This window comes from Centroberyx affinis, unplaced genomic scaffold (assembly GCF_046629955.1).
Source record: "Centroberyx affinis isolate AG114_WGS23_722 - 3 ecotype Tasmania unplaced genomic scaffold, CSIRO-AGI_Caff_v1 ptg002151l_1, whole genome shotgun sequence".
In the NCBI taxonomy this organism is placed as follows: Eukaryota; Metazoa; Chordata; class Actinopteri; order Beryciformes; family Berycidae; genus Centroberyx; species Centroberyx affinis.
This window is the reverse complement of record NW_027280468.1, coordinates 185,041-206,784: the sequence shown is the minus strand read 5'-3', so window position 1 is coordinate 206,784 and position 21,744 is coordinate 185,041. Positions and strand designations below refer to the sequence as shown.

Sequence of the window (21,744 nt, the reverse complement as noted above, 5' to 3'; positions counted from 1 at the left end):
CACTGATGGAGGCAAGGGAGACGGTCTACAGTGAGAGCGAAGAGTGATAATTGTATATGAAGGGTGGGTAAATGGGATGGTGATGGTATGGGGGTGGAGGGGTACATGTGCGTGTTCTGTTCCATCATGTGTTTTAGTATCACATGCACCTTTATAAAGTGGTCTTGACTCGACAGTATTTGTACGGGGAGGAGTGGTCAAGATTCTGCTTACGAGGGTAACATTGCTAATTTGTGGCAGTGTGGTAATCAGTCAGATAGAAAGAGTGCCCCGCTGGGCAGTGATTAGAGCATTGATCAGGGCTGTGAACTGATCCATTCCCACCACTGACGTCAAAACACAGATGGCATGACTCACTCTGCAGTATCTGTGATGTTCTAAAAGAGATTTTGTTAAGTCTTATCTTCTGGACAAGCCTGGCCAAATGACTTCCAGTGGGATGTGCGGCATCTACTGCACTGATCTCCTTTAACTGCTGTGATACTTATGTGAAATGAAACATAAAGATGTATAATGCAGCATATATCACCTATCTCCTCACACAATGTGCAGGCACAACGGTGCAGTATACACACAGACAAACACACACACACACACAAAGACACTCACACACACGTACATACACAGACAAACACATCTATTTTATATGCAATGGCATCACAGAATTATCTGCCTGAGAGGCAGAAGATTTGGCATTGGTGTGCTCAGGTTTTCATAACCTTTGGATGCCTCCCATCCTTGTCCTACAGAGAACCAAGGACAAAGCTCTGCCCTATTAGAGATGAATAATGAGCCTGTTGGCAAAAGAGACGTTGCTAATGTTTTGTCCAAATATCTCAAATCTATCCCCAATGATAATGTATTCTGCACCACAGCCAAACAGCTCTATATTTGAAGGAGCAGTTTCATTGCAGATATGACTTATAAAACATTTAAACTAGAAATAAAAAAAAAAACTCCCTCTCAAATTGTAATGTCTGGCGGGTGTATAGGCATCACAATAAGGGCTTAGTTTGTTTTCCTGTGATTGATGCTTTGCCTGTGTGGCGCCATAGCTTTGTTTGTTTATGCTAATGGGTGTGATGACCTGTTGGTCCCCCATCTAGCAGGGAAATGGCAGCGAATGCTGTGGGGAGTGAGCCATTGATCTCTCTTCAGTGCCTCTTTCTCACAGGTACTCTTCCAGGATTAACCGAGCCAGAGCAAGACAAAAGAAAACGTGAGGGAAAACGGCCATAAAGACCAGCAAATTCCCTTTGGTTATGTCTTTGTTATGTGTGATAGGTAAAAGAAATGAAGGCTAAAAAGTTGCCACACTCACAATTTTGACCCTGAGTTGCCCTGTTTGTCATGATTGAACCTGTCTGTTGAAGTTTTGTTTAAAGGAACCACAAGACTTCCTTTAACCAAAATATTTACAATAAGTCAGAAAAGCAGCAGAGGTTATTGTGTCTGAAGAAACTTTTCAATCAGAAAGTTGAACTTTCTGATTGAAAAGTCTTTGGGTCTTGATCCTCCACAATGGAGGTACAGTGTACAGTGCATGTTTCTACACTTTCTGTGTGGTAAGATGAGAAAATCTCGGCACATCTCTAAACAGTGCATACCCAAATTTCCCTAAGCAGTGCGCATTGCAAAAAGCATTACACATGAATACACAGAGCCCGGCTGTTATAGAGGTGCTTCCCCGAGCATCTAATAATCCACAATGCTCCGGTAGGGCTGCTCAGTTGCCAATGAATGATAGAAGTCTGGGCAGATCCCAGGCCTGAATAAGTGAATATGAGTAAAGCAGGGAATTGCTGAAAAACAGCATACATGCTCAGAAAATCTTCCCTGAGTCCCAGTGCTGGCTGGTCAAGATCAGTTAAAATTACCACCAAAATCTCAGTGTGCTAGTGGAATTGTTTAAAAACACCTGCGCTTATTTTTAGCCAGTTTTCAAACGGTAATGTTTTTCCCATTTCATATGCAAAGAATTTGAAACATTTAGATCCAGTCAGTCACAGAACATTCTCTGATGACTTTCCAAATACAGAGGTGGTGTTTGTGTGCAGTACAATGAGGTGATGCAAAATTATCTTAAATTATGCTAATTGACTGCTATCAGCAACTGTATTAAAATGGGTACCGGTCTTAAGTAGCATGATAGTTTCAATTATCTTTGATTATTATGCTTCATTACTCCCCAGTCAGTTGGGAATAGCAAACTCAAGTTGAACTCTTGCTAGTTCACAGCACTGAGGCCAGCATAATGCTTTGACCAACTCTACATCTGCTGAGAACAATTATGCTAACTAAAAGTGTTCTATATAAATAAATTTAGTAAAGTATTTTAATATTAGAACAGCTAATTGATTTGTTTCACAAAAAATATAGCTGGAAACATTTCATATTCCACGTAAGAAGTAATTACAACAGCTGAAAGACTGTGATTTCCAGGTAAAAACAAGATACATAGTTTACTCGTATATGTTTCACTGCATATAAAGATTTAGCATTTCATAATGTGCACAACTACTGGCATCACCGTGACTACTAGTCCTATGTACATTTCACAGAACTCCCTTACAAAAGTAGCTGTTTCTAAGTGAATGAATAAGGTGCTGGGTCATCTCTGCCTACTGCGGAAGGATGAGTCCACATCGGGTGATCAGAGAGACAATGATCAGGTTCACGGGATTCAACGACTTACCACAGGATGTTCATCTTTGAGACTGCGGCGTTTCACTTCACCTTTTCATATTTGAAAATACAACATAAGGAAAGTAAGGGCGATGGGGGCAGGCTCACAAAGCCATACCCCGGGGTAGATTATTGCTTGGTAAAAGCCTTTGAACAGGAACATTCTCTGTCTCTGCCATCAACTCTCACTCTTGGACACACATTTTTGAAATGTCAGTTCTTGAGGGCCACAATTCTCAATTTTTTCCCACTCAGTGTAAGTAAATAGGTCTGACTGTGAGTTTTTGTTCACAGACCCCAGGAGAATGGCGTGCATGCTCAGCAGAGAGACCTCTCACTGCAACCTCCCTCTACCATATTGATCAGTACGGCTATTGGCGTTAGCCCTGTGAATAAAATGCTGCTCTATTGAGTCCAATTCCCCACTGGGCAACTGAATGGAGAGACAAAACCTTTTGCATTTTTTTGTGCACTGCTATTCAGTTCAAATCCCAGGTCTAATGACATCGCCCCCTTGTAGAGAGGAACAGAAAGATTGGAAATGTCAGAGTGTGGACTGCAGATTCTCAAACTACTGTATATATCTGTTTTTCCCCCTACCACCCGTCTGCTACAGTCTCCGCAGTAGGCCAAGAAGAGATCAAATTGAAATGATTTATAAAATCAAGGGCAGGTAAACAGTGTTGTTTTCTGGCTCTTCACTCAAAGTTGTTTGTTGACATCAAAGAGAGGAAGAGGCTTGACATGTGCATCTAGATACATTTCCCTGCTGAAAGCAGCAATACCCTTGACATTTGAAATAATTGGAACATGAAAAAGACAATGTTTATACAGATTCAGAGTACAGAATGTGCAGTGTTTTGTATCCACATTATAGGAACAAGCATTATATTTTTTGTGATTTATGCTATTGTATGAGGAGGGGAAAGGACCTCTTCATACTCACTTTCCAATTTCTGAACACTTCAGACTTTTCTAGAAAAAACGATTGCTTTTGTAATCTCTGTAATTGTTGCAAATGATTATACATAGGGAATCCATTCAGTGTATCTTTTAACATGATAACAGGCACTAGCCTTTTGGTCCACCAATAACTCGTCTTTCACTGACATAAGGAACTGCTTCACTTCATCTTGTTTTCCCTGAGCCTCGGAATGACTTTAGGTAGTCGAGTGATTTCCCATATATCATTTATTTATTTAGTAATTAATTTATTTGTGTATTAATCTATGAGCTATGTATTTAATATTAAATAGTACACAGTCCTCTTCATGAGTTCTATGGTAAAGTTAGGGCTTTCTCAGTGGTCCTTTGTTTTCTGTTTGGTTGGAATATAGGGCAGTACAGTTTGGGTGCTCTTGTCAGAGACAGTTTGTGTGCTGCTGTTTCGTAGCAGTTTTTTACGGCAGCCGGGGTTTAAGAGACCTTTCCTGGGTAGTGTGTGAGCCCCCGTTGTCCCCTTCACTGGCGAAGAGACATAGGAAGGGTCCAGACAGTTATAGAGGAGCGAGTGCTCAGAGGAAGAGCGCTTGGGGGTGACCGAGCTGGCCAGGAGACTGGGCTCACTATCACTGTCCGGTGTAGCACAGCCGCTCTTTTCCTCCTGTAACTCCCCTTGCTCCTCCTCCTCTTCGTCATCGTCACAGCACAACGCGTGGTACAGAATTTTGTCACTGAAGCGGACCCTTTCTCTTGTGCCGGATGTACGGGAAGTCTTGTGGCTGTGCGTGGAGCTGCTGGCCTCCTCGCTGGACGAGTCTGGAGTAATTATGCGGGGCCCGTTGGGGATGGGCAGCCCGCCGTTCATCTGGGAGTAGACCGAGGCAGTGGTGGGGGGTGGGGTGGGGGTCTGGGTCTGGGTGGGGATGGTCCCGCGGCCCAGCTCCGGCTGCGGGTCCCCCGGCTGTTCACCGGGCCTGCGGGCGGAGGCGCCGGAGGCCTCCAGATAGCTGCAGAACTCCCAGCTATCTGAAAGCACATCTGGATTGAGGAAGTCCAGCCTGAAGGCCTCTCCCAGACCCCGCTCGCTGCTGGACGTGCTGCTGGCTGTGGCCACCGTCCAGTCATCCTGCTCCAGGTCAAAGTCAAAGTCTGACGTTAGTTTGTCGATCTGACCCACCACCTGCCGTAGAAAAGGGAGAGCAGAGAGAGAGGAGCCGATGAGATTATATAGAGAAACGAGCCTTCAGGCCACAAATGGGTCAATTAGTATTTCCAAGCACTTTATTATGGTTGTTATGTCCTACCTAGGTGCCAGATGGAATGGGTTGTCCACATTAGACAATAAAATGATTGTCAGCAGGTGTAGACAACCACAGGAAAGTATTTCAAAGTTAATTTAGTATACTTCTCTGTGATTGACAACTTACCTGACACTATCTGAATTTCCCTGATGCTGTAAACCCCACCGATTTGGTACTCTAACCAGGTTGAAACAAAAGCTGAGAATTATTCACAACTACTGATTGATCCTTTTTTGCTTCAGACACTAATTTCCATCCATAAATCCCTGATTGTTTGTTCACGGTGTAGGAAAGGGTTTCGCATGCAAAGCCAGAAAAGGCTCTTGCTTTCACCTACTGCATGGAAAATTATAATGTAAAAGCATTTCATTTTTTGCCACCTCAAAATTAACCTCAATATTTCAGTCATCAGCAGCCACAGAATGTTGAGTGTTTCATGAATAAAAAGCACTTCAGCTCAAAACACCACTGATTTGCTGACAGCACATAAAATTCAAGCCCCCAATACTTGACATTTTAGCACCTTTAATCAGCATGTTCTGCTCTCAACAACAATCCATTGTAAAATGAAAACACTCAGCATTCATGTAGCTTGTAAATGATACATTTCCCCAAACCATTTGGCAATTAAGCCTCATGTTTTGAACTCAAAAAAGTTTTTTAGAACATGTGCATGTGGAATTGCAACATAATTGCAGCTGAATGCCAGAGAAAGTATCGTTCTACCCTGAGATTTGTGGAACATGATCCTTTTTTCTGCCTCCATAATTATTTGCAGTGTTTGCTTTCTGGCTCTTGTTGTGACATCAAATGAGTATGGTTGTATCAATAGCAACAACAACACAAAGCCTTATCCCTGCATGTGGAATTAAAATCCTAATTCATTCTTTTTGCGCAGCAACTTTAAAGGGGCAATTACGAGTCTCAGAGACCTGACTGTACAAACATGTTGATTAAGAAGGAGTACTGTTCTGCTGATGTGCTCACTGATAGCTCGGGTGATCTCCACTGCAAACACAGCAATTGGCATCCATGAGCGTGGTGATCTTGTGCAAATATTCCAACATGACGATTTGAATCTAACATAAATTTGCTCAAGAAAATTGAATTAAAAATAAGAAGTGCAATTGGTTTACCCTACCAGTTACTACTTGCAGGTAGAATAAACCTTTTTAGAGAGTCTCTCCAGGACACACCAACACACTAAACTACCACATTTTATATAGCACCTCAGTGCATGTGCTGTTGAATTAAAACATTTGCATTTGAATCTGAGTGTGATTGCATGCATGGCATTGGCTCATTTGTCAATGAGCTTCTCTGCGGATCTGCCAGTTGTGGCATGGTATGCCTCGTGAGTACCTGGGCTATGGCTGTCTCTGCTGGCAGACAGCCCAGTAGGAACTGGGCTGTATGAATCAACTAATCCTTGAATTACTGAACCTGTTTGCTGTGTGATTTGCCGACTTTTTACTCATGAAGGTGTTAATGTAAGATGTTTCTCAGACCCATATTCGACTGAATAGCTTTGTTTATTTGATTACTCATCCTGAGAAAGGGATTTAATTTAATCAATGTGTTAAAAAATTATCTGTCAAATGTATTTTACAAGCCTGCCATGGCACCAATACAGACCTAATTTGTCTATTTCTATTGGCTATCAGTTAATCCATGAGTCAATAGCAATGAGTCATCTCAAACAAATCTCCTTTTAGTTTTATTTATTTTTTTTGTTTGTATTTAAAATAGTTTGAATACAGACAGAAAACACTGTATGTAAGTATCTTCTTGTGATATGTTAAAGGAAAGTTATTTGCAGGAAATGAATTGCAGTAATGACGTTTCTAGTTGTTAAACATCACTTGAATGTTAATCTACCTCTGCAGTGGATCATGACCCTGCTTATTTTCCATTTTGAAATGCATTCCCCAGCGTTAACGGTAAGCTGTGCCAGCTTCCACTCCTGGTTAGCCTGGCCCCTGCCTCCAGTATGTAGGCTAATTCAGCTTGATAACTGTCTCAGCTCGAAGGGTCTGCTGAATCTTTCTAGGTCACAGATGTGCCCAATGCAGCAACAATGAACAGTAATCTCTGCTTTTTCTTCCAGGAAGAGAATGTGTGATGAGCGAGCTATGGAGTGAATTATTGGGTAAACAGATTGCTTTAGCACAAAGGATGAATGAACACATCAGGAACAAGTCATTAGCAAGGGGCACAATGTGTTTGAAATGGAAAAGGCACAGCCAGAATGTTCAACAGTCAAAATGAGAATGCAGAGTAATTACAGGCTTTACAGTAAAATCACATCCTCTTTGTCGGGGTTCTTTGGCCATGATGTCAGGTTGGCAGTATGATCAGAGTACAAAAATGGATCTGGAATGTTATCTGTAAAGGGTTTCAGTATTCAAATCTGTTGTGTGCTTTGCCCTTGGAGAGTTCAGTCTGTTTTACTAAACAGTCAATACTCTCCCCTAAGCCAGACACAAGACAGGAAATCTGTCTTGTGTGAAAGTGAAGGGTAAGACAAACATTGTACATTGAGTACATGAAGTAAGTGTTGCGCTCATTGTGGGTATACGCTTCGTCATGACAATACAGAGTAGCCATGGTTCCTTGATTTCCGACATAGACACGTTCAGAAATGTTGTCTGAACTGTCCTAGGTCAGAGGACTAACATGCTTGACTGCTATGCTCCTCTGCTCCGAACAGCTGTTGTGATGGCATGCAATACTGTATGTAAATGTACTAGTTAAAAAAAAGCATATTTAAATAATTTTTGACTGAGGTTGCTCAAAATGTTAAATCCTGGATGTGCAGAAAAGTGTAAAATTGCTTTAAGCTGTAATAAACCTCTGGAGTCAGGCTGTGCATCCCCCCATGGACTTTATGGCACTATTACTCTACAAAGTTTATGATGCAGTGATGACATATCCTTGTGACCAAAAAGCCTCCAATTACAACACGGTTATACAGTGATGTATATAAGTATGGATATAAGTGCTAGGGATTTGATTTGAGCTTTTGTCTTTAATTTACTTGTGACGCTTCCACTGACATTTTCATTGCTGCCCACTTCTGAGTACATTGTACGCTTCACTATTTTGTTTGGCATTACTAGACTGACTGGACTGATAATTTAATTGGGAATGTTGTTAGCTTGTCAGTGTGTTGTATGTTGTCCCCTGCTGTGTATGTACACTATTTTTGCTGGGCCAGTAGGTGGCATCAGCCACAGCAGGTGACCAGCCCGAGAAGTTAGACTGGCTCACGCTTAACACACATTTGCCTGCCAGGGTCTGTGCTGCCTGCAGGCGTGGGCCGTCTGGCGGAGGCGTGAGATGTTGCTTTGTCTCGGCTTGCTTCCTGAAATAGGGGGAGGTTCTTCTGGTGTAAATACAGCTGTTTGCTCTGTTTGCATAGTTTTGACTGCGAAATAGATATTGCCGATAATGCTAAAATTGTATAACATAAATAGAAAGTCTGCTGTAAACCATACTATATAGTTTACCGTGTATGGTATTATCTATGTCAGTTAGCAGTCTTTTATTGAAACATATCAGTTTTGGTTAGCAGAGTTTGCTGGTTTTAGCTAGCATAGACAAACCAGACGTAGAACAGAAGTGTTTATTTAAAGGGGCAAATAAGATTTTTAGTTCCTATAGCACAAGTTGACCATGATATATCTGTTTCAATCAGTGCCAAAGTACATTTGTTGTGCATGTATGTGTGTGTGTGTGTTGCATGAGTGCATTGTATTGTCTTCTAAAATTGATTACAAGACAGAATAACATTAAACACAGGCAAGATTTTTTTTTTAGAACATAGTCCATCCACCATAGGACCAGAATTGCCCAGTCACCACTAGGCACACCTAGTCTTGTTTGTACTGGTCTCGCAGGACACTAAGTGGTATTGTAAATGGTATTGTGTTGTCTGTGCCACAATATCAGCCAGCAGACATGAGTCAACTGTGGTCACAGCACCTGATCAACACTGAGTCCAGTCATTTCAGAGTTCTCAGTGGTGCTTTAAAAGAGCGGCTGCTGAGGTAGCATCAGGCCAGGGTTTATTACTGCACCTCAACACCTGTCTGAGATGATCGGGCCGGGTAATTGAGGGTCAGAGTGAAGGAGGGCACTTGGAACCTTGTCCAAGTGAGGTACAGTGATGGGAAAGACAGGCAAAGATAATCTAACACAGAGTGACGGTCGATAATGTAAAAACTCTCCGAAGAGCCTCGTCTCAGGCGGAGTGGTGATCTCGGAAATAGATTCAGTACTGTCCACTATCATTACAAGAGTCTTTCTCTCTAATATTCGCCTCCACCTGGAATCATGATTTATTTATCATGGGTGGATATCTGTCTCGTTTCCCCGGAGTGAGCGCTTGTCCTCCGTCAACGCTAATTGAAAATGCTTAGCTTATTCCAATGTTATTCCAGTACTAATTTTCACGTGCTGCTGATAAATGCTTGCTGAGGTCAAAATCAGCAAATGTGAAAATTTGTGTATGAAATTGCCTCTGATGGGGAGGGGGGTATTTGCCACATGTTCTTATCACGCTGTTGATCTTTAAACAGATGTTTAATGGGAATAGCTTGTTTTGATATGCATTGATGACTTTGTGTATGAAAACATTTCTGTTAGCTGTCTAGTAAACGGATGGAGATTACCATCCTTTGCAAGTCTTATGTACGCAAATGATCTGAATAAGCAGTCTGTAACATTTTTGTAATGATCCTAATGGGCAGAGTAGCATATTTTCAAAGTCTATCTTCTACTACTTTTGGAGTATTTCGCAGCAAGTGAATACAGCTCTCAAATGTAATGACAACTGTCGCAATGCAGTTTGTACATATGTGAAAAATACATCAGGTGTGATTTACAGAAATAAATGAGACATAACACCCTCACTGGGTTTGTCTGAATTTTCTGTGGCGCATCATTACGCTGTGTTCAAGTGGCCTCTCTCCATCTGTTCCTGTGCCGCCCATTCTTCCAGGAGTCATTTTCGGAGTATACTGAGAAAAGTTTGCAGTGCTTGTTTGTTAATTATGCAGCATGGCATTGATTTGCTTTTTTCATGAGAAAATTTGAAATGTGTTCAATGGAGCCATTCAAACACATCTAAGTGTTATTTCTTTCTCAACATGTCACAATAGATTTCCAGCCTGCCCCTGTGCAGCACTTCCAGCGCTGGAAGCAGTTTATGCCAGTTAGGAAGTCTCAGCAATTATCAAAATGGCCTCGCATGCTGGCACTGAAGTAAAACGTTTGCAAATATTGTTTTAATGTATTTAGCTCCTGCAGCTTCCCAGCTCCTCCTTGCTCTGTATCCCATCCTCGTTTCCACTCAATTTAGCGCTCCTCAAGACAAGAATAGGGTAGCATCCTAGACACTCACATTGTGGTGATACTGTTTATCTCATCCACCAGAAGCTAATTTATCATCCCCGACCCACTCTGAAAGGACATATTTACTGGATTCACTTGAAAAATTGTCCAGTGAGAATTACGTGACTCTTACTACAAGTCTTACTTGTGACACTTAAACCGTAATCTCTTCTAGGCATTTTATTCACTAGATGATATAGCATTTTGAGAACATTTTCAGTTTGTTCTTATGCACTTGTAATTATTATTACGTCTGTGTGCACAACTTGCAAAATGTACAATGTCAACTTTCCAACTTTGGACACTAGAAGTATATGTTCTCCAATGCTTATCATTATTTCATCCATCTCATTCTTTTCAGTAAAACTTTCTCATCATACACTGGATGAATGCACTACATGGTCACTAGCCACAGATCCCTCATCAGCTTCGGTCATTCTGTATGCCATGTTGTTCAAATGCAAACAGCTGAATATTGTAGGTTAAATATATATTTATATGTATAACCTACTGTCCTATTGTATGTTTTGCACTCTCCCTTTGCACTGCATGTAACATCCTGTTGTTCTTCTTCAGCACAAACTGTAGGATACTTTAACTTTTAAGTTTAAGTCGTCAGTATGTTTCTGCAGCAATGTCACGAAGCCTGTACGCTTATTGTACTAGCCAATTATGTTGAATGTCAATGTGATACTTGACTCTGCAGAGTTTCAGCGTGTCTGAGGGAGGGAGACATTACAGACAAGCCAGGGGGACCTGATTTAGGTCAGGCCATCTTGATTGGTGAGATGTGTCGTGTGGTGTTGGCGCAGGGATGAAGTGTCCTTTGAAGTGTTCGCTGGAAGCATTTGGTGTAATTATCCTGTCATGAGAGGGGCTATAAGCCTGAGACTTCATTAGGCACATGCCTCCTGCTTTTTCATCTTTCTTCAAAAAACACTCATCTTTATGGACGTCTTAAAGTGCTAAACAACACTGATGAGAGCAGGGCCAATACCTCCTGACAACTCGCTAATCAAAAGCATCATTACAAACTTCACTGCATAATGGGCATCATTTATCCCTTTGGGGGTTTCGAGGAGGTGGGCCACTGCAGTCCTTGAGGCCTGGGAAATCAACCACTTCCTTAGCCTAATGCTCTCAGTATATGTTGGTTAATTTAGGTCATTAGACTGGACACACTCTTCCCACCTGCTGTTTGGCAAATAGCAAGTTTATTGGAAGGCTTTCACTATAATGCTGGAGAGGTTATGGGTTGTACACTCAGTGAGGGAGCGAGGTGAGAAGTCTGTCTTCCAGCAACAGGGAGGCAGAGGGTGCAGCACGCGAAGGTACTGGCAGTGTACACTGGTCATTTATTGAGGTTCTCCTTCATTGGTTCTATCTGTGTCGAGAGGCCTAGCGCTGGTAATGACCAGAAATAGATGGAAGCGCCACGCTACGGGGCTCCTCACTCTGTCTGCTTTCCTGAGATAGCGCTCGGATTAGGCCCGGGCACTGGCAGGTCACGCTGGGCGCATGCAAGGAAATAGGTGTGCATGTGAGCGCAGCCAGGCCACACTGACCCGTTTTAATGACTTTGCCACAATGGCGTTTTCATTAACAATATGCTGTCTTTTTGCAGAAGGCCAATGAAAGTCTTAAAGTGATTTGCATGTGTTGCGGCGTGTGTGTGTGTGTGTGTGTGTGTGTGTGTGTGTGTGTGGTGGGTTAGAGGGTAAACATGGTTGGCCTGTATGTAAGGGGAGAATCTCTCTGGCAGGGGAGAGCACACCACTGCAGGAAGCGGCTCAGCCCAATCCAGCGGTAAATCCTCCACCCTGACAGTTCCAACTTCCAGTCTCTCTAGAAGCCAAACCAGTGAGCAGAGAATCAGCCAATCTACCCTATCTAAAAAAATAAAAAAATAAAAAAGTACAAATTCAGTGCAGTCCTACGGATATCCCATTTGTGGCAATGACGTATAAATCTTTCTGAATATGACAAGAGGATTATTGGAGTTGTGTGAAAATTTGCAGCAAAGGTGTGAAGATTCATAGTTAAAGTCGGTTTTCACAATAATATAACTTTTACTCCCCAACCTTTACTGCTCAGTAAAGAGCTATGATTTCTACAAAATTATTTTGATCAAAACCGCATGATATTTTAACGACAAGAGTGAATTAATGCTTGCTTTGCCCATGTTAGTGCATTACAGCATATGATACTGCCTCATGCCTTTTTTTTTTTTTTTTTCATACAGTTTTGATGCCATTGCTTTTGCACTTCCATGTTTACTCTTTGCTGGCCAGCTGCGGCTGCCTGTCTACATATGCTGATGTGTAAAGTAGAGCAAATTAAAAAGTGATAGTTGTCAGGTCATGGATAACAATTCAGTTGCTTTTGTAGCTTCTTTTGAGTTGCTTAACACAAGTAGCGAACACAAGTAGCGAACACAAGTAGCGCAGCTGCTTTTCTAGCTTTTCTGTGTGAAATGGCTATAACGAAAATTTAAGCAAGTGCCCTTCAGACTTTTTCATTGCTCCTTACACCTTTTGGCTTTTGCTTCAGATGACTGGACATCAGTTTGGTAAAGTTCCTTATAGGCGCACTTGAGCACCTAGAATAAAAAGGACAAGAGCAATTGCACCCTCTCTTCACCCCCACCCCCATTTTCCACTCGTGCACACCATCGACTGCTGTACACTTGCAGTAACTGTCTTAAGATGTGATGCGTTTTGTTGCATCATGTCTAAACAACTAAAGCTGCCGGCTTTAAAGAACTTGTAAAATCCTAACAAGCTGAAAATTGAAAATTTCAGGCTAAACAACAGGTTTTCACCGAATCTATTGTCATGCTGTCAGAAAGGTGTGCGCAATAAGTGATAAGGCAAGGAGCCCAGATCACACATTAAACACATTAAACACTTAGGGCTAGTTCCAAGCTTGACACCTGTATCAAGCCCACATATATCAATTGTACTAACACAATTTCCAAGAATTCCCAACATCTAGGCTAAGCTGATGACAACATCGCACAAACAACAAAAATCAAGAAGACCCAAGGCAACTTTTACTCTCAGAGGGGGTGAATCTTGAAGTGCATTGCAACCCTCTACAAAAAACCATCAAACAAATAAATAAAAAAAACAAACACACACACACAAACAAAAACCAAGTGCCTATCAAAGAGGACATGCACACTCATCAACATTGATAGAAGGCGCTACTGTCAAAAGAATAATTCTGTTTAGAAAAAAGAAAGAAACAAAGAAAGAAGGAAAGAAAGAAAGAAAATACAAAGAAAGTAAGAAAGAAAATACAGAGAGAGAGAGATGTAGGGGATCATCTTCTTTCATTCAGACCTGTTTTCATATTGAACTTACACTACTCAGCTTCTACTACTCTTAGGGATCTCATTGTCAAGTGTAAATGTCAAAATAAAAAAAAAATAAAATGAACACAAGTAAGATACGGTATATCTTATTTGTGTACAACGTACCCTACTAAAAAGAGCTTTTAGAGCATCAAAGTTGTCAGATTTACGTTCACAATGAGTCAACCACACTGCTTCAATGCCTTTACCTTGAGTGGGGTTCAAACTGCAAACCCCCCACCCAGCAAAATATTTAGCATTGCTACAATCCGTTCAGCCAGCAAGATTTCTATGTTAATCAGAGTACTATTTATAATTGACTGAATTAATCATCCATTAATGCATTATGTCTCACATGTCATGAAAAATGTATCATTTGTTCTCTTTTTGTAACAAAAAGTTAAATGTCAAACTGGAAAAGCAACATGTTTCAAGATTCTTGTTTAGCTAAGGCTGCTATTAACAACCATCCCTGTATTCAGAAAAGCTTGTGACATATTTTTCACAAAAGGAACTCAGATCAACCAAGACAGTTCAATCAGCAACATGCTTTAAAACAGAAGCAATAGGCCCTACAATAAAATGTAAATGAATCGCCCATATAAAAACTTGTTCCTGCTTATCGGCCAGGTAAGCTACCTAACGTAGCTCAGTGGGTTGTCACTTTTTCCTTTATAGCTTATGATACTAATTAACTGGCAGCTAGGAACATTATTGTAACATCACAGACCAAAATATGATTGCCATGCCATGTTGATTACTGATTAGTAATAATTGTTAATTATTAACTATCATGCCTGCCACAAATGATACATTTTTTTTTTTGCTTCTTGTTGATTTACGTGATACAACATTGTGCTATACAGACCTGTGTTTAGCTACAAGTTAAAACCCAGCCAAGGAAGATGAGTCAGAGTTGACAACTGTTGACAACAGGTGACCAACAACAATGGCAACAGCAGATCTCAAACACTACAACAGTTGGTTTAAGGAATTAGCTAAATTCTAGGGAGATGGCACCATGTACTGACCAGTAGAGGTAACTGCCTCAGATATAAGTCAATGAAAGTGAAGTGAGCATGAGAAATGAATGGAAGTCTATGAAGATTGTCCCCAAAAAGTTCCTCGTTATGGACAAACCAACAGATAAGATAAGATAAGATAAGATAGCACTTTATTGATCCCTTGGGGAAATTCAGTTGCCACAGTAGCAATTGGCGGAACTAGTGCCAAGGAAATCAAGTACAGAAACATAGAAGCTCTCTACCTAGTGGCAAGCTTAAAAAACAGATTCATGGGGATCCTTGATGCAGTCTCTAAACATGCAGACTTACAGCAATACAATAAAAAAGGCAAATAGAATGTGTGTATCCTTGCATCTGCACAGACAGGCCCATATGTATAATAATAGGTAAAGTGGGCCAGTGAAGATAAGTAATAAACACCTATCACCATTCATCAATTTGTCATGCATTTTTTTTTTCCCCATGTGCTCATATCTCATTGGCTACTGCCAGTCTTTGTTGTCAGATTTATGCCATTGCCCTTCTCACACTACATGAGTCTTTCTGGAGATTTCTCCAGATTTACAGTCATGAAAATCAAACAAAAAATAATCATTTTTGTGATGAATGTTTTATTAAGATTTCAAAGAACGTAATAGGTGTTGGAGCCGCGCATTTACATAATGGCACCAGAGGTCTGTCCCACCACTGCACCATCCCCATAACCCACACTCTGACATGATCTTTGGTAAAAAATGAATAAATATGGAAAATGAAAAAAAAAACAGTACTCTACATACACATACCACATTATCATCATTACAAAAACTCTGATTTTACATAAGGCGCTTGCCCAAGACTGAATCGTTTCCTCCTTCACACAATGGATCAGAAGTCAAGAGACTGAGTCCTTAACCCTTTCACCCAACAAAAGTATCTCTGCCGACCAGAGGTCCCAGCTCTCCCAAATCTGCTGAGTCAACACAGACTCTTGAAATACAGTTAGAATGGCGAAATCAGGCATAAAATCGAGATAAAAAGTTGTGTAGTGCAATCATAGCATGGGAAGAGCTAAAACCCACAAAATATTCCACATTCTACTTCACTGTTCTTTGCATTTCAATTGACTACAACTGTCTTTTCAACTTTTCAGCACCTCTATCATATTCCATTGGAGCAATACTTGGGGTGATTTCTCTTTGCTGCTCATTGTTGTTGGGCCATGGGTCTGGATGAAAAGCCCTGACTGGGAGAGGAGCAGCTAACCCTACTATTAATACAGGGCATGCAATCAATATGCCACTGGCATTTCTAGGTTTCCTTGGCCTGCAGTGCTTATCTTTAATGGGAGTGTGCTCCCATTTTCTTTTATTGTGCGAACCCCATATATCATTACCCAACAAATATAGCCTGATCTACCATGCCAAAGTGAAAACATTGAAGCCCAGAGAAAAACAATTTATGCAATTTATTATATTTTCTTTCAGCTTTGTCTCTGCTGGTTTATGGTGGTGGCGGTGGTGGGTAGGAGTGTATCTATAGACAATTCATTTCTATTCCATCTTGTTTGTCTTTGCTTTGTATTTTCAGGCAAAGGGCTCTGTGGTCATTATCACTCAATATTTGCAGCAGCATATTTCCTTATGAAACATTCCAAGTCACTAGATGTGGATGTGCTTTACATTTACATATTACTGTAAATAGATTTTTATACAAGCACATACAGTATTAGTATTTATACTCAGTCACTGAGTCTTTATTAGGTACACCTAGCTAGTACCAGGTTTGCCACACTTTTGTCCCCAGAACAGCCTTAATTCTTTGAGGCATGAATTCAACAAGGTGCTGGAAGCCATCCACAGGGATCATGGTCTGTGTCACTCAGTTCCTGCTGATGTTTTTGGCAACACATTCATTCTATGAACATCTCGTTCCACCACCTCCCAAAGGTACTCTACTGGGTTGACATCTAGGGTCTGTGCAGACCATTAGTAAACTAAGGTCACTGTCATGTTGCTGGAACCATCTTGAGATGATGCATGTTTCATGAAATGGTGTATTATTCTGCTGGAAATATCAATTCGACAAAGGGAAGACTGTGGCCATGAAGGGATGACCTGGTCAGCAAACATGTTTAGATATACTGTGGCATTCAAACAATGCTCAGTTGGTACTAAGGTGACTAATATGTGGCACGAAGACATTCCCTACACCATTATCACCACTAGCCTATAGCATTCACACCAGGCAGGACGGCAAATTCTGAACCCGCCATCTGCATGTCACAATAGAAACTGGAATTCGGCAGAATAGGTTTGTCCCTCTTTAATAATTCAGTTTTGATGATCATGTGCCCACAGTAGCTTCATCTGTTGTTCTTAGGTGACAGGAGTGGTACCTGGCATGGTCTAATACTGTTGTAGTTTAGAGGAAAAAACAACATGCACCCTCCAAAAGACCTTCTTTGTTGTGTTGCTGGTGGGAAAAGGGGGTAGTCCTTGGGATCCATTGGGATCGAAATGTTTTTTGCACAATAAAGGTGTGTATTGAGCAGTAGAGTGTGTGGTCTTTTATCTCTCTCTCTGATATGCACTTCTCAGCCCGGGACCTGGGATGTGCATATGACTACTGCTATTCATAGATCCCTTAGTTGACTTTGTCAGAAAAACAAACTTAATCCTGCACACACCTAGTGATGAACTCTGCTCTATTCTGTTTTTCTGACTAATACTGTTGTAGGCATCCACTTCAAGGTTTGATGAGATGTACGTCCTGAGATGCCCTTCTGCACACCACTGTGGTTAAGCAGTTATTTGCATATTTGTGGCCACTCTGTAAGTTTAAACAAGTCTCCTCTGACCTCTTATCAACAAGGCGTTTTTTTCCCGCAGGACTGTAACTGTGACTCACTGTCTGGAGGAGCGAACTGTTTGCGGAAGTGGGAAAGTGGTCTAAAATAAACAAAGTGTATTTTACTATATCATGGCTAGGGATGTAGGGACCAACATAAGGGGCCAGATAGATACAGGGACCAATCTATGATGGATCATCTTTCCCAATGCCTTATTGACTTGTTCAGTTGTACTCAACTTAAAAGCCATTACAAATGGCAGTATGAGGTGTAAAAAGTAAGTGGTGTAAAGAGTAAAAAACAAACAAACTGAAAACCTGAAAAATAGCCAGCATTCTCAAATGAATAGTGTCTTTGTTCAGGAATCACACAAACTGTGAATGCTACAGTTGTGTGTACAGTGAAAGACACAGTTCATTCAGCAAATATTTTAGCCACAATTTTGGGACCTATATAAATGTTCAAAACAAAAATTCATCTTTAAACAAAATTTGCATATGATTAATCCTGTAATCTTAAACAGTTCAGACCGTATTTGAACATGAACAACTCTCTCCTGAGCTAGAAATCAAAGAACTAAGACTGTAAGCAAGTGATGACTTCAGGAGATAAAACCTGGAGTTGCTCTATTAAAAAATAATTGGAGACTGAATTTGTGTACTCATAAAATGTTTGTTTGAGCCTTTACACCCAAATGAGCTTTATTTGGTGTGGTGCTAGCAGTTATGAACCAGAAAATGTGCCCATATCTCCGTGAAATCACCCTGGCTTCTGTCACTGTGTTCACAATGTCGTTCTCACATTCACTCAGTGGAGCAGATCAAGGATTGGCCTCTTGATGACATAAAGAGAGTCTTGACTTCCTTTGTTTTTATTTTTCGGAGAGTCATTCATGCATGTGCACAAATCTCACATTCACAAGGAGGAAACATATAATAGGAAAAATATGATCTATAACATTATAGATAATAGGAATAATGTATGTTCATTATGTATTTGGGTGGACTTTTTTCTTTGATGCATGTGGTAACAACAAAAAAGTTAAACTTTTATCGGAGTCAGATAACGTTTTACTGAATAACCATTGAGGTCCTGAGGTCTTGAATTTTTTTTACCTGTTTTCACCTAAACCATATATTATTTTTCTTAACTTTCTGCAACCTCCAGGATAGTCTTCGAAGAAAATGTGGTATATTTTAAGTGAATGAAAGAATAGTAATCTATGTGACATACATTTCAGTTATTACAAAAATATTCAGATTTTTACTATTTTCTTAATGTTAAATTGTGTAGTTTGAATGAGACACATTTTGCCTTAGTGCTACTATCTGCAGAGAGAACCCTGTCGGGGTCATGACACCTGTGCATAATGGGAACTGAGAACTGAGATCTTGAGTGATGGCACACTCCCCTCCTTCTCCACCACTGTGCTCAAGTAGGCCACAGATATTGGCATGACTCGCTCTCCTACTTCTTTCTCTCAAAACAATTTGTCATTGCTTCCAGGGCTCTGCCAATTCTATCTGTGACAATCTGTAGGGCGGTCGCCTCAGAGAGTGACAAAACCTGTCACAGTGCGTCACTTTCACTCTCTCTCCGGCAAGCGGCAGGACATCTTTGAGTCTGCGACACCTTTATCAGATATGGCAGTTCCTAAAGCTCTGCCTATAACAGCAGGGAAGTTGGAGGGGAGAAGCCGGCGACTTTACAGAGACCTATTTGCAAACAAAATCACTGGGAGACATTCCCCACAAGGCACCATCTGGCTGCCACACATACCTGCCTCCATCACCCCCTCACAATCACCGGCTCCTCTATTTATAGACGCTCTCCCGTCCACCCACCCACACACTGCATCTTGTAAAACAGCAACCAAAATCTTACATACTGAAGGATCTCCTTCAGACAATCAATCATCTGGGTGACAGATGCCAACACTCCTCCCCATAATGTGCGGATAACTTCTTTGCAGCAGTCTGTGTCATTACTAACAATAGAAATGAACAATCAGTCCTCAGTTGGTTTCTCGCCAGACCTTGGAGAGATAGCGAGGCCTGCAATGACCTTCTTTGTCATTATACAAATTCTTCTCCTATTTTTAGCTTGGCCCAGCCAGAGTACGTAGTGAGATGAGCACTGAAGTAAATAGAATTAAGTACCTGAGTGTGAGAAAACTTATTGGGGTGGCTGGTGGTGGTAGTGGGTGTGGATGCTGTGAATGATCAAACCTTTGTGTATTCTGGGTGGATAGTGATGGAGTTTGTGGTTATGTGTGCTGTGAGCCGTCAACCACCAGTGGGGTGTCAGAGTTATCAATAAAGCAATCAGCGTCTCATCTCAAAAGGGGGTAGGGTGAATTCTGATCATTGTTATGATGTTATTGAACAAGCACTCATCAACGAGGGAATGATACCGAGAGCCCAACACAACACAGACGTGCACTTGCAAGTTAGTCAGGCATTTACTGCATTTTGATAAGTTCCACTGTGAGTATACTCTGAATGCTATAGGCAGCTGCACAGCACTCTTACTTCAATTGCGCTGCTAAAATGTCACATATAATTTATACTTAAGTAGGCAAGGACAGCAAAATAAGCGTCTCACCGCTGAGATGTTCTGGCATCCAAACAAGAATTTTCCCACATTTACACCTGCACAAATACGTTCTCTTTCCCTCTATGCTGTATCCAAGGGTTTACCCTTTCAGAACAAGAATAAACATTTATTTTCACAAAATTCCAGGGTAAAATACTGCCTTTGAATGTGAAATTAGTCATCAAAAAACACAGATGTGCTGGCACGGCTCTCCACTGAGGAGCTCTTTACACCCTTCCTCCCCCTTTTTGGATGAATTTCATCAGCCCTCTCATTGTGAGAACAATTCGTCAATGTGCATGGATCAACTCCTTTAATTACATATTGAAATATTATGCATAAGCTCTGATACATATTGATTACTGACATTACTTGTAGGGACTCTGCAGAGAAGACTTACAGTATATGATCACTTGGAGCAATGCCACAGTATATGTGGCATATATGCTGTGGCATTGCTCCAATATATATACTGTATATAAACTGCTAGCATTTTCCTTCCAACAATTCTCCTGATTTGCTTTTTTAATGTGTGTCTCTTGATAATTATAGGTTGCAGAGTTGGCAGGGAGGCATGGTGGTGTGTGGGGAAGAGCTGCCTCACTCACACAGGCCCTTCCGGCAAGATGAGCCTGGTAAACAAACCTTACCAAAGCGAGGGAAGAATGTACAGAAAAAAATGCTGTTTGTTTGGGGCAGTATTTTTCAGAGCACTGTCAGAAGCAAGTAAGCACACAATGCGAGGGTGTGGCCAGTGTGTGCAAGGCACGCTGGACCATCGCGTGTCAGTGGAACCACGAGTACTTCCCCAAAGTTTTGTTTTTTTTACTATTTCCTGGCCTCACTTTGCACTGTTTTAATCCCCACTGTGGGTGACGAGGACCAGCAGACTGACTTGCACCTCAGTGAGCATAAATGACTGAAAATAAGTTGGTTGACATGACACAGCAAAGTCATTGATCATAGACAAATGTCATGGTTAACTCAGTTCAGTTGTTCATATATTTTTTTTCTTTGATGGCGAAATTGCAAGTATCCTATAAGATTTGGGCAATCACAGGTGTGTCCAGTCACAGGGAAGGGGAGAGCTCCACCCAAAAGTACAAAAGTGTGTACTTGTTTGGTGCCACCGGCCAGAAAGCCAGTGTGTCAGTGCGTAGACCAATCAAATAACTTTTTGTTCTCAGATGCAAAAGCCACATCAAACGAGCTAGATTTTTCCAGCATAGCTGCACTTATTTTAACCTCTGAATACTCCTCATCTCATCCTTAAAAAAACACATTAGGTTACTTAAATTAATAATTGAAACCAATAGCTGAAGCTGGTAAATTTAGCTTAGAGCCTAGAGTGCAACCGTGCATGCTCACTGCACTAGAGATAGAAGTACGTTATGTGATGCGACCAAATTTGTAGTTTGTTAGACATTGGCAACAATATATCATGAAATAGAAAATTAAAAGATTAAAAGATAAATTACATAAAAACATTGTGTTTCAACCTAAAATCTGGAAATTTATAAGACAAAATTGCTGCTATTAGCTGTGATATCTGTGGTAATTTTGTGGTACCAATAGATAACCCAATAGACTTCTGAAGTCTATTGGGAAATGAGTATA

General features: G+C 41.0%; 1 protein-coding gene across 2 annotated transcripts in view; it reads right to left on the bottom strand.

Moving 5' to 3' along the window:
* Positions 1-3,862: 3,862 nt before the first annotated feature.
* The window catches only part of insyn1 (inhibitory synaptic factor 1), a 42,565-nt gene continuing 24,683 nt past the window's right edge, over positions 3,863-21,744 (bottom strand). The window contains exons 2-4 of one of the 2 annotated variants that reach the window (XM_071531980.1): positions 4,584-4,807; positions 4,194-4,502; positions 3,863-4,115 (exon numbers count right to left, since the gene is read on the bottom strand). In XM_071531980.1, the coding sequence (XP_071388081.1) occupies positions 3,986-4,115; positions 4,194-4,502; positions 4,584-4,807 (663 nt within the window). In that variant the 3' untranslated portion in view covers positions 3,863-3,985. Of the gene's footprint in view, positions 4,808-21,744 lie in introns of both variants that reach the window. The other variant, XM_071531979.1, reaches the window with a different exon arrangement.